At 51.6% G+C, this 12475-nt stretch overlaps 1 protein-coding gene across 1 annotated transcript in view; it reads left to right on the forward strand.

Moving 5' to 3' along the window:
• LOC100758433 (hemicentin-2) overlaps window positions 1-12475 on the forward strand; it is a 147775-nt gene that overhangs the window by 114100 nt on the left and 21200 nt on the right. Inside the window, exons 76-85 of the mRNA XM_027423879.2 lie at window positions 535-656; window positions 1334-1498; window positions 2872-2979; window positions 3267-3401; window positions 3901-4035; window positions 4943-5133; window positions 5955-6168; window positions 7480-7614; window positions 8465-8655; window positions 11357-11438. Of these exons, the coding sequence (XP_027279680.1) occupies window positions 535-656; window positions 1334-1498; window positions 2872-2979; window positions 3267-3401; window positions 3901-4035; window positions 4943-5133; window positions 5955-6168; window positions 7480-7614; window positions 8465-8655; window positions 11357-11438 (1478 nt within the window). The remainder of the gene's footprint in view (window positions 1-534; window positions 657-1333; window positions 1499-2871; window positions 2980-3266; window positions 3402-3900; window positions 4036-4942; window positions 5134-5954; window positions 6169-7479; window positions 7615-8464; window positions 8656-11356; window positions 11439-12475) is intronic.

Genomic DNA, 12475 nt, shown 5'->3' on the forward strand with positions numbered 1-12475 from the left:
CTACTTCTGAGAGCTGTTGGGTATTGCTCACGTCTCACGTGGAGCCGATAGCTAATGTCCATTAGAAGTGTATGTCATATGTCTCCTCACTTCTGGTTGGAGATCAATTGTCATGATCTGAATCATTGTCCCAAACACGCAGGAGACAGAGAAACATGGATGGGGACAAAAGTGAGTCACAACCCAATAGCTGAGACTACATACGAGTAGAAATTTCTAGAAGACACCTCTTTTCTCCACTGTGCATGATGTTTGTCTGAGTTGAATATATGGATCCCATGTGTGTGCAGTAGCCCATGAGGCCTGAAGAGGGTCTCAGATCCCCTGGATCTGGAGTTATAGACAGTTGTCAGTCGCCTGACATGGGAACAGAACTTGAGTTCTTTGGAAGAGTAGGCAACACTCTCAGCCTCTGAGCCATCTCTCCCGCCCTCAGAAGACACTTCAAGCATCCATGTCTAGGGACAGAAGCAGGGGAGACCGATTTAGCTCACCCCAGGCTACTCACTTCAGTCATCCATCTGTCCATCCCAGGCTCCTGCCTTCCAATGCCCTGCTCCTGGCAGCTCCCAGCCCTCAGGACTCAGCCCAGTTTGAGTGTGTGGTGAGCAACGAGGTGGGCGAGTCCCGCAGGCGCTACCAGGTGACTGTCCACGGTGAGTCCTGGCACAGGTGGAAATGTGGGTACAACACCCTCCCTCCTTGGGAGCTCTCCTGCCAGCAGGGACCTGTGCTGGCTTCGCCCAAGACATCCTGAGACTCCTCCTTCAGGAAGCCCTCCTGGGTCTTACTTCCCATCACTTTGATGTAACTCAGGTCGTAGTACAGTTCCTTCGAGTCTAATCTGACCTTGTCGTCACCCAGGTTTAAATTGTTCCTTCCTCAGCTGCCTGGGCCCTCAAGGCAGACTAAAGTTTCAGCTGGACCTGCAGGTCCTGTGTGGTCCAGCCCCACTGGTGGTCCCAGGTTCAGCTTGCCCCATGGCTTGCTCTGGGACCAGCTATGCTGTTCCTTACTTCAGGAATTCTTCACATGCTGTTCCCTCTGCCAGGAACACACTCCCTTCACCCAGCCAACACCTGCTTTTCCTCCAGATGTCAATTGAGTGTCACCTTCTCCAGAGGCCTTCTCCAAAGTCGCCAGACTATTCACCAAAAAGCGACTCATGACTGTATCTCTGTGCTGAGTATACCAGAATGACTTTGCCACACCCACAGCTTCAGCCTCTGCCCCATCATCACTCATGCCACTCTTCTTTATGACAGTCTGTCTCCGTTGTCCCATGGCCACCTGTCCCCTCTGCACCTCAGCAGGGACGTATCTTGTGTTTCAGTACCACCCACCATTGCGGATGACCAGACAGATTTCACGGTAACCAGGATGGCACCTGTTGTCCTCACATGCCACAGCACAGGGTCACCAGCCCCAGCTGTGTCCTGGAGTAAAGCAGGCACCAAGCTGGGAGCCAGGGGCAGTGGCTATCGAGTCTTGCCCTCTGGTGAGTAAGGGCAAGCAGCAGAGCAGACACTGAGGAGGGAGGAGGCTGTACCCAAGGTGTGAAAGAGCCCTGGACAGCAGGGAAGAAGAGAGTCCCTCACTTTGCTGTGTGGCCTGAGGGGAGATCCTTACCCACTCTGAGCCCCAGTATCCCTTCCTGTGCACTGTGCAGCTATCTGAGGCCCACCAGAGGAACTCTGGGATCCTGAGAAAAATCAGTACTTTTCTGGCAAAAGGAGAAAAAACCCTGGGAGTGTTGGAAAAGCTAGTTTCACCCAAGGGTGCCAGACTCTAAAATCCTGCTCATGACTATTGGTGTTTGAGGGTTCCTAAATTTGATGGGGTTTAGATAACGGGGATGGTGATTTGTAAATGCCATGGCTGTGCTGAGAATACAGCTCACTTGTAGGTGGGAAAAGACTTGGGTTCCATCCCCTGAGCCACATAAAACCAGCTTGGTGGTCCATATCTGTAATTCCACTACTTGAGAGGTGGAGGCAGGAAAAAACTTCAAAGGCATCCTTAGCTATATAGTAGGTTCAAGGCTAGCCTGGCCTACATGAAACTATGTCTCAAAAAAAAATTGTAGCTGGATGGATGGTGCACATCTTTAATCCCAACACTCCGGAGGCAGAGGCAGGCGGATCTCTATGAGCTTGAGGCCAGCCCGAGCTACAGAGCGAGTTCTAGGACAGCCAGAGCTACAGAGCGAGTTCTAGGACAGCCAGAGCTACACAGACAAACCCTGTCAAAAAAAAAAAAAGCAAAAAAATTTGCATTTACGTATCAAAATGATAGGGCAATTTCCCACTTGAGTGCTCTTGTTAGTTAGGAAACCCTGTTCTCAAGACCACTGGGCAGGGCAGCCCCAGATTTCAGAATGTCTAGATGCAATGGATCCCTCATTCCAACCTGGGATTACAAGCCAGTGACCTCTCTCTCCTCCCTGACCCAGCAGGCCCCAGGGGTCCCCAAACACTTTGCAGTGAGGTTGAGCTAAGGCTCACCGCTGCCTCAGGCTGTGAGAGGGAAGATGGGAGAGCAAAGGGAGTCCCAGAGGCTTCTGGGAGGAGCACATAGAGAAGGCCAGTGCGGAACAGCTGACCCTGTTCCGCACTGGGTTTGCACAGCTGGGAGGCCCTGCAGTCCATCTTGTCTGATTCTCATTGTGCACAGTGAGAAACTGAGGCCCAGAGAGTAGAAGGAAGCTGTTGTCGTCACACCTGGTCCCATGCCCTTTGCTCCCTGTGAGGGTTACCACCTATGGGCAGCAAAGGCAGTTTGAAAGGGTGTTGGTAACAGCCCTGCTGGCTCCATCACTAGGGATTCCCGTCCCCAGCCCCTCCCTCCCCACCATACCTGGCTTTCCCACAGGTGCTCTGGAGATTGAGCAGGCCCTTCCTATCCACGCTGGCCGATACACTTGCACAGCTCGCAACTCTGCTGGCATGGCCCGCAAGCACATGGTCCTCATAGTGCAAGGTAAGTCCTCCACTGGGCCACCCGAGGTCCCTGGGTAAAGGTGAGGGACTGGGGGCAGGTGGAGTGGGAGTATAGGGGAGGCCTCAGCCCCCAATCCCGGCTCCCCTCACAACAGCCTATCTGTAATTGATTCCTAGTATGGAATCAATAAGGATGGGTTCCCTGCAGCCTTGTGGCTGATCAGGGGCTTCAGAGCCCCTCTTCTTTTAGAAGCCACCCCCTCCCTTTGAAACACATCCTGGTTGGGAGATTCCTGTGGGAGGAACCTCTGTCTTCTGTGCCTGCAGCCTCCCCTGTGGTGAAGCCGCTGCCCAGTGTGGTTCAGGCTGTGGAGTCTGAGGAGGTGCTTCTGCCCTGTGAGGCCTCTGGCATCCCCCAGCCAGTGGTCATCTGGCAGAAGGAGGGGCTCAGCATTCCTGAAGGTGAGACCTCACAGTGGCCAGCGAGAAGGGCAAGGGGGGCCCCCTTCCTGCCCAGGAGACCCCCTCCCACCTCGACCCCTGGGAGAAGTCCCACCCAGCCCAGCCCGAGAAGCAGTCCCACCTTCTGCTCTGGCGACTCTTTCCTGCCCTCCTTTCTGGGAGTGTCCTGTCTGCTCCGTCACTCTGTGACACCAGCAAATCAGACAGATCATCTCAAGTCACATCTGGTTTCTGTAGGCCAGTGGTTCCCAGCCTTCCTAATGCTGTAAACTTAATAACAGTTCCTCATGGTGTGCTGACCCCAACCACAAAATAATTTAATTGCTGCTTTGTAACTGTAATTTTTGCCACTATTATGAGTCGCAATGTAAATATCTGAGATGCAAGGTATCTCATATGTGACCCCCCAAAGGGGTCCCGACCCAAAGATTGAGAACCATTGCTTTAGGCACGTCCCACATACCAAATACTAGCCTTAATTTTATCCGTCCAAATCTAGGAACACGTATACGGGTCCTTGCCAGCGGCCAGCTGTGGATCACGCACACCAGCCCAGAGGACGCCGGGAACTACTTCTGCATTGCTCAGAACAGTGTGGGCAGTGCCATGGCAAAGACTAGGCTGGTAGTGCAAGGTGGGCCCAGAAGACCTGCAGGAGACATGGTTACCAGGACTTTGAGGCTCTCTGTCTCTTCGTTGTCTATTCTAGTCCCAACTGACACATGCCTACCTCTTCCCTACCCAGCACTGCTGAAGGAACTAGAGAGAACCCTTGCTTTCCTCTTGTCCACAGTCTGGCTCCAGGCATAAATACTTACCCTCTGCCTTCTCCATCCCCTCCTGGGATGCAAGCCTGGCCTTCCTTCTTTCCTTGTCACTTGGTGACAGTAACTATTGGTCCTGCTCAAAAGCTTCTACATGGCTCTCCCTTAGCTCACCATGCAGAGAGCATTCAGTGGGGCTCAGGGTCCTCTGGCCCTGTGGTTGTTATCTGGTTGGCTGTGGCTCTGCAGCTAGGGTCAGGCTTTGCCATGAATCCAGTGGCTCCTGGCTCAATACCCTGAACCTGCTTGCCCAACACGAATGCATGACATCTGATGAATAACACCAAATACCTGTGACCTTCACTCTATCCCTAATGTAGTCCCTGTGGGAGGGAGGTGTACAAGCTTTGCTGCACGTAGTCTCTGAGGTTGTCACACATAGATAGGGAGCCTGGGCTAATGGGGACCTACACAGACTCTGCCTCCACTGCAGTGCTTTAAGTCAGTGTGAGTGTGTGTGTGTGTGTGTGTGTGTGTGTGTGTGTGTGTGTGTGTACATGTGTGAACTACAAATGTGGGCACACAGGTGCAATCAGGTCACACTGACATGACATCAACAAACAGAATCCTCCAATCATTCTGACCACAGGCAATGACTATGGCTGGGCGGTTGGTAGAAGTTGATAGCGGCTGTGGGGACCACAAAGGGCAGTGTCACAGAGCAGCCGCCCTACCACAGCTTAACCTAGCCCCAAATGGGCATCCATCTCCCCACAGTCCCACCTGTGATTGAGAATGGCCTCCCAGATTTGTCCACTACTGAGGGCTCCAACGCCCTCCTGCCCTGCACAGCCAAGGGCAGCCCTGAGCCAGCCATCACCTGGGAAAAGGATGGCCAACTGGTGTCTGGAGCTGATGGCAAATTCGCCCTGCAGCCTTCTGGGGAGCTCTTGGTGAAAAGCTCTGAGGTGAGAGTGGCCCTAGGGTAGCAGATGTCTGTGGAGTACCACCTGTTTGCCAAGATTATCCCGGAGCCTGGTTAGGCTCCTTAGCCCCTGAGAACCTGGGAGGGCAGTGTTGGCATCCCACCCAATAGGATAAACCAAGGCTCAGGGTACAACTGGATATCCCAAGACAGCTCCTGTCTGCGATCAGAACCCAGGTTTGAAACTGGACCACCACTACCTCCCAGGGTAGCATAGTGATAACTTTGTGTCTCCATAGCATAGTATATCAGTTGTTCTCAGTCAGCCTCCGTGATGTTGAAGGTCCTCCAAGTTCAGGACTATGGGGTGCCAGTGTCCTTAATTATCAATACTACAAAAGGAGCCATGTTTTCAATGACGTGGCAGCTGTATGGTGACATACAAATGTGACCCTGCCCCACAGCAGTGAGGAACACACTAGCTCTACACCTGTGTTCTGTAGAACGTCTCACCTCAGAACCTCACTAGGTTTTCTCCATGAAGTCCCCAAGGTAGGAGCCACTTCTTGAATGTTTCAAACATGGGTAAGCTGACATGCATCAGTTTGAGCACAAGGTCTGGCCACTCAGTAAATCTCAGAAAACAGGACTGGGTCAACGCTTGGGTAGTTAAAAAGGGGGGAGGCACTTCTGCCTAGCCTTAGAGAAGTCAGCCTCTTGCTGACTGTAGGATCTGGGGGAAAACACTCTACTATCTGGGTTGGGTGTTCCATAGGAACCTGTGGAGAATGGGTCTCCAAGGGTGTCTTTGGCCCAGGCTAGGTGCAGAGGGAGTCTCCATCCTGAATGTCCCTCTACCCACAGAGCCAGGATGCAGGCACATACATCTGCACCGCAGAGAATGCTGTGGGCCGTGCCCGCCGCCGTGTGCATCTCACTATCCTGACACTGCCTGTCCTCACCACCTTACCCGGGGACCGCAGCCTGCGCCTTGGGGACAGGCTATGGCTTCGCTGTGCAGCCCGGGGCAGCCCAACACCCCGCATTGGTTGGACCATCAACGATCAGCCTGTGACAGGTTTGGGTTTCCTGGAGTCAGGAGTGATGTAAGCTGGGACCTGGGAGGTGGAAGAGGGTGGCAGCGAGTCCTTCAGGCTCTGGGTGTCCAGGCTACACAAGCAAACAGAGGCGCCTGCCTGTGGGTATACATCCTGAGCCATCTGAACAGGAGACTCAGCCCAGAGACCTCAGGTCAGAAGGGGCTGCCTGTGTTCTGTCCCTGAGATGCAACCCCCATAGGGGGTAACTCTCCTCCCTTCTGAGATCCAGGGGAACATAGGGTTTCAGAGTACATAGTAGGTACTTGACCAATGTTCAAAGTACACAGTAGGCACTTGACAAATGCTTGCTTCTCTAGTGACTCGCTGGGTACCTCCCCTGAAAATGGCTTTTTGTACTGTGGAGTGCATCACTCCTTCCAAGTGTAAGACCAGGCCTTCTGAGCACCTGTGTGCTGCTTCAGACAAGAATTTGCTGGGCCCCACCCTTCCCAAGGGAGTTGCAGTAGATGTCCCAGCAATGTCTTCTGTGATGCAGAAAAAGCAGGGCTACCGAGGACAGGGTGACTCAACACAGAAATACATGTGGCATGCCACATAAATTTCCCCATGATGGCAGTGTCTGTCCCTTTCCTATCCTAGAGACCATGTCTGATCCACAGCAAGGAAAGGCAGTATGTACTGAGGCCCTGAGTTCGAGTCCTTAGCACCCACAGAAAAAGCTGGAGAGGCAGAGACAGGCTTGCTAGACCTCACTAGCCAGCCAGGCTAGTCGAGTGGTTCTCAAACTGTGGGTCATTGGGGTCAGGTATCAGATATCCTGCATGCCAGGCATTTACATTATAACTCATAACAGTAGTTACGAAGTAACAACTGAAACAATTTTATGCTTGGGGATCACCACCATAAGAGGAATGGCATGGAAGAGTCACAGCATTAGCAAGATTGAGAACCACGGGCTAGCCAATCAGAGAACCCACAGGACTTTGTGTAGCCCAAGCTGGCCTTGAGCTCATAACCTACTGTCTTCATTCCTGAACACTTGGGTTACAGGCCTGCAATCCTTTGTCTGGCTTTTGATGTTAATAGACCCTTGACTGTCACCTGGAAATTATAAAACAGGCAAATTCTCTGGCCACATCCTCTGTGACGTGTGGCCTCCACAAAAGACCCGATCCAATCAGTCTGCCACCCATGAAGAAGGGACCCTCCCATCGGTTTCTGTATCCCTGCCCAGCACCTTCTGGATAGACAGGCCTCGGTAGAGTATCCAGGGATGGAGGCCCCGATCCCTGGACTGACAGTCATGGACATCTCTTCTTCTACCACAGAGGGGGTGTCTGAGCAGGATGGGGGCAGCACACTGCAGCGGGCAGCCGTCGCCAGAGAAGACGGCGGGACGTATGTGTGCTGGGCTGAGAACAGAGTTGGCCGTGTGCAGGCTGTCAGCTTTGTCCATGTGAAGGGTAGGATGGGAGCCCATGCCACCTTTCCCCGTACACCTCCTGTCATCCACTTCCTGCTGTTCAAGAAGCAAGCTTCCTGCCTTCTAACTAGTGACTCTTCAACTTGTGTGTGTTGGGACCCCCGGGAGACTTCATAAACTGCCCCCAGGGAGTGGTGCAGAAAACAGTGTATTTTACACTCCCTCCCCTGACACTCCCACCTGTAACTGGACGATGCAGGGGCGGGGCAGGTGGTGGACATTGGGGCCAAGGTATTCCCAGCCTGCTACTGTTGTCCCCTTGGCACAGGTAGCCCTCAGAGACACTGGGATTTTTGTTCCGCTTTGGGTGGGCCATGCTGGAGGCAATGTAGCCCACAGGGCAGTGGGACTGTCTGACTTTGGATAGATTCAACCTCAGGAACATAGGGATTGTGAACTAGCCAGCAGTGCTTGGGGAGTAGCATGAATCCCTTAGCTTTTGTGTCCAGCGGTGTCCCCCGCACTCCTGGCTCCAATAGTTCTTTTCCAAAGTGTCTGGCAATGTGATCTGCAGCTGGGGTAATCCATCTGTGCAGACCAGTACTGGAGACACATATAAGACAAGATTCCTTCCTGCATCCGCTCAGACATCACTAATCAATCATTGCAAAATTCCCATTCAGCAGCAACTCCCTTTCAGCACAGTTCCTGGTGGTCACTGACAGTTGCCCTCCCAGTACATTGACTGTGTACACCATGCTAGGCCAGCAGGAGCTTCTTTAGGCCTCAAGAGAAAGGCAGGGGCTGAGCAGCATTTTGTGGTGGGTAAATGAAATGCTGGGCTTCAAGGGAGCCTCCCTCCTGGCTACTTCTTGTGTTGGCTCTTACAGAGGCTCCAGTCCTACAAGGGGAAGCCTTCTCCTACCTGGTGGAACCTGTAGGGGGCAGCATCCGGCTAGACTGTGTGGTTCGTGGAGATCCAGCTCCAGACATCCGTTGGACTAAAGACAGCCTTCCACTGCCCGTCAGCCGCCTCTATCTCCAGCTGCAGAATGGCTCCCTGACCATCCTCAGGACCAAGGCAAGGCGGAGCCCAGTCCTATGCTCTTTACAACTGTTTAGGGGGCTCTTTGGGTTAGCACTACCCTCTATAGTCTGTCTATACAGCACTTGCCTGCTTATTCTCTAGGTATTGCCACACCCCCACTCACTGTGTCTGTGCCTTACACTGTCCAGGTTATATCTGCCTCACAGGCTAACCGTGGGAAATCATCAGTAGAGGGGACTTATGCCAAATATTTAAGAGTGGCCTGTGATAGCTGGGCGTTGGTGGTGCATGCCTTTAATCCCAGCTCTCGGGAGGCAGAGGCAGGCGGACCTCTGTGAGCTTGAGGCCATCCTGGTCTACAGAGCTACACAGAGAAACCCTGTCTCAGGGGAAAAAAAAGGAGTGGCCTTTGAGAAAAGCTACCTAAACATTATTTTTAATATGAGTAGGCTGGATAGGTAATAAGTAACTCTGACCACTGTATAAATGAAGACACTGGAGATCAGGGCCACAGTACAGCAGGAAGCTGACTGTGCTGCCTGTTCCCTACGGTCAGCTCCCGCCCAGCTTTCATCTGTATCCCATGTTCCAGCAGCTAGTGACACTGAAACTCACCAGTCCATCCTGGCACCACATCTTCATGGGCTTTGAACCTGCCCACTTGGGAACCATGCCAATAGTGATTAAAAACAGGCCTAGTGCAACAGCAGCTGCAGTGACAGCCACCCTGCCTGAGCCAGCATGAGTGACATGAGGTTTAGCACCTGTGACAGTCCTGGGATACCAATAATCATCCGGGGAACACTTGAAACAGTCCTGAGGTCACCTGCAACAGTTCTAGAGACACCTGCAACAGTCCTGGGGACACTTGCAACAGTTCTAGGGACACCTGCAGTAGTCCTGGGGACACCTGCAACAGTCCTGGGGACACCTGAAACAGTCCCAGGGACACCTGAAACAGTTCTAGAGACACCTGCAACAGTTCTAGGGACACCTGAAACAGTTCTAGAGACACCTGAAACAGTCCTGGGGACACCTGAAACAGTTCTAGGGACGCCTGCAACAGTTCTAGAGACACCTGCACAATCCTGGGGACAACTGCAACAGTTCTAGAAATACCTGCAACAGTCCTGGTGACACTTGCAACAGTTCTAGAGACACCTGCAACAGTCCTGGGACCCCGAAACCGTCCTGGGGACACCTGAAACAGTTCTAGGGACACCTGCAATAGTCTTGGTGATACCTGCATCAGTTCTAGAGACACCTGCAATAGTTCTAGACACACCTGCAATAATTCTAGAGATAACTGCAACAGTCTTGGGGACACCTGCAATAGTTCTAGGGACACCTGCAACAGTCCTGGGGACACTTGAAACAGTTTTAGGGGTGCCTGCAATAGTCTTGGTGACACCTGCATCAGTTCTAGAAGCTCTTATTCTTTCAGAGATTGGGAAGCTGAGTCTTCAGAGACACAGTACTGTGGCAGCTATGGGACTCCAGCCATGTGGGTCTGGTCTCCAGATCTCTGCCCTCAGCTCTACATCATGCAGGTCCCTTGGATCTACCTCCTGGATAGTTGGGAGGGTTGTTTTTTGAATTTTTAAAATATTTCTTTTGGTTTGGTTGTAATTTTGTTTAGTTTGTTTGGGAATGGTATTTTGTTGGTGGTTTTGTTTTGTTTTGAGACAAGGTCTCACTGTGTAGCCTCAGCTGGCTTGGAACTCACTATGTAGACTAGGCTGGCCTTAAATTCATAGAGGTATCTGCCTGCCTCTACTTCCTGGGTGCTGGAATTAAAGGCCTGTGTTACTATGCTTTGCTTTTAAAAATAACAAAAAATCTAGCAGCAACAGCATGAAGAATGAAGAATGAAGGTGTCTCCCTGCATCACCACAGACTTGAGTCATGAACATGACACCCTGTGAACAGTGTCCTTAGCCACTGAGTGAGTGGGCTGGAGACACTGTGTGCTTCACACTCTGATGCAAACATTCTGAGAAGCCTCTGGCTTTAGAATGGACCAGGCCAGGCTGGGGAGATGGTCCAGTCCACAAATTCAACATAATGGATGAAGACTGGAGTTCTATCCCCAGAACCCACATTGTAAAAGCTGGGCCTCATAGCTCAAATAATCCAAACCCTGGACAAATGCACAGGCTGACTCTTTGCCTCACTGGCCAGCCAAAACTAGCATACTTGGTGAGTTCCAGGCCAGAGAGAACACAGTGGATAGATAAAAGCTGAGGAATGACACCCAAAGTTGACCTCTGGCCTTCACCTATGTGTATGTGCGTGTGTGAGTACACACACACACACACACACACACACACACACACACACAATACATATATAAATAATTTTAAAGTGTGCTTGATAGTATTTAGTAAACATATTCCAAGGCATCCAAATCCCACACACAATGCACGGCAGAGCAATAGTAGCTCACATAGACTTCTGAAAGAATCAGAACCATGCTTTTCCCCAGCACAAGATTGCCCAGGGCAACAAGGCCCAAATTCCTCACCTCCTGTATCTGAGTGCTAAGGGGATGGATTCTCTGCATAGTAGATGAATGGCCTTGAGCTCCCTTGCTGCTTCCAGGATTCCTGTTTCCCTGTCCACTATCCACCCTACACCCCTCCCAGCTAGATGAGTCTCAGTACAGTCGCCAATCTGTGCCCAGCTGCCCCTTGTCCTTACCTGAGCACCTGCCCTCTCTCCTTTCCACCTGCAGATGGACGATGCAGGAAGGTACCAGTGCCTGGCCACGAACGAGATGGGTGCTGTGAAGAAAGTGGTGACACTTGTGCTTCAGAGTGAGTTTCAGCTGTCCCTAGCAGGTGGAGATCAGGTGACGTGGGCACTCGGTGCCAGCTGTGACTGGGTACAATTAATTGTGCAGAAGGTGTCATTGAAGCCCATGAAACATTTCCCAAATGTAGGATGAAACTCAGGGTCGGGTTGAAAAAAAAAGTTGCTGTTACTTTCATTGTTTCTATTTAAGACTCAAAACTGCCTTTGAGGTTAAAGTGACAACTCTTGCACTGGACACGCATCTCAGAGCTATCATGGCACTGTCTGAACCTCATGAAACACTGTGAAGGAATCTTGGGAGTTTAACAGAAAGTATTTTGTGTGTGTTGAAGGGGTGCTTATGTGGGGGTGCTCAGCAGTGCATGAACATGTGGAGGCCAGAGGTTGATATCAGGAGTCTTCCTCTGTTGCCGTCCACCTGACTGCTCTGAGACTGGTCCTGCAGTGAACCAGGAGCTCACTGTTCTAACTAGATTGACTGGCCAAAGAGGCCCCAGATCCTCCTGCTTCTGCCTTCCTAGCACTGGGGTTACAAACCTGCACTGGCTAGCTTTTGATCAAACACAGGTCGCCATGTTTGTGCACAAGTGCTCTACCCACTGGGCCATTTCCCCAGCCCTATAGAAAGTTTGTATTGAAGATGAATCCATATATGAAGTGTTGTGCCAGGTTCTCGGAGCCCAGAGACTAGCCCAAGGAGTCAACACTCTCATGCAAAAGCACAAGGTTCTTTTTATTTCAAGCTGGCCAGCTAGGATCTCACTGCATGGAAGGCAAATGAGATGCAACCAGCCAAAAAGAGAAGCTTTTAAAGGGGCAGACCATAAGGTTGAAGGCCACAAATTACAGAGTTCCCATGGTTACTTAAGGTCCTACAAAGTACAGAGTTAGTCAGTAACTATACATTTTAAGGGAGATACATTTGACTGAGATAAGACAGGGCATGGGCTTCCAGGGTTACAGAGTCACAGGGTCTGTCAGTTACCCCCTGGGCTGGGGGATCTTTATGACCAGCAATTAGCAAAGGAATGTTAACAGG

Source organism: Cricetulus griseus, chromosome 6 (assembly GCF_003668045.3).
Source record: "Cricetulus griseus strain 17A/GY chromosome 6, alternate assembly CriGri-PICRH-1.0, whole genome shotgun sequence".
Lineage (NCBI taxonomy): Eukaryota > Metazoa > Chordata > Mammalia > Rodentia > Cricetidae > Cricetulus > Cricetulus griseus.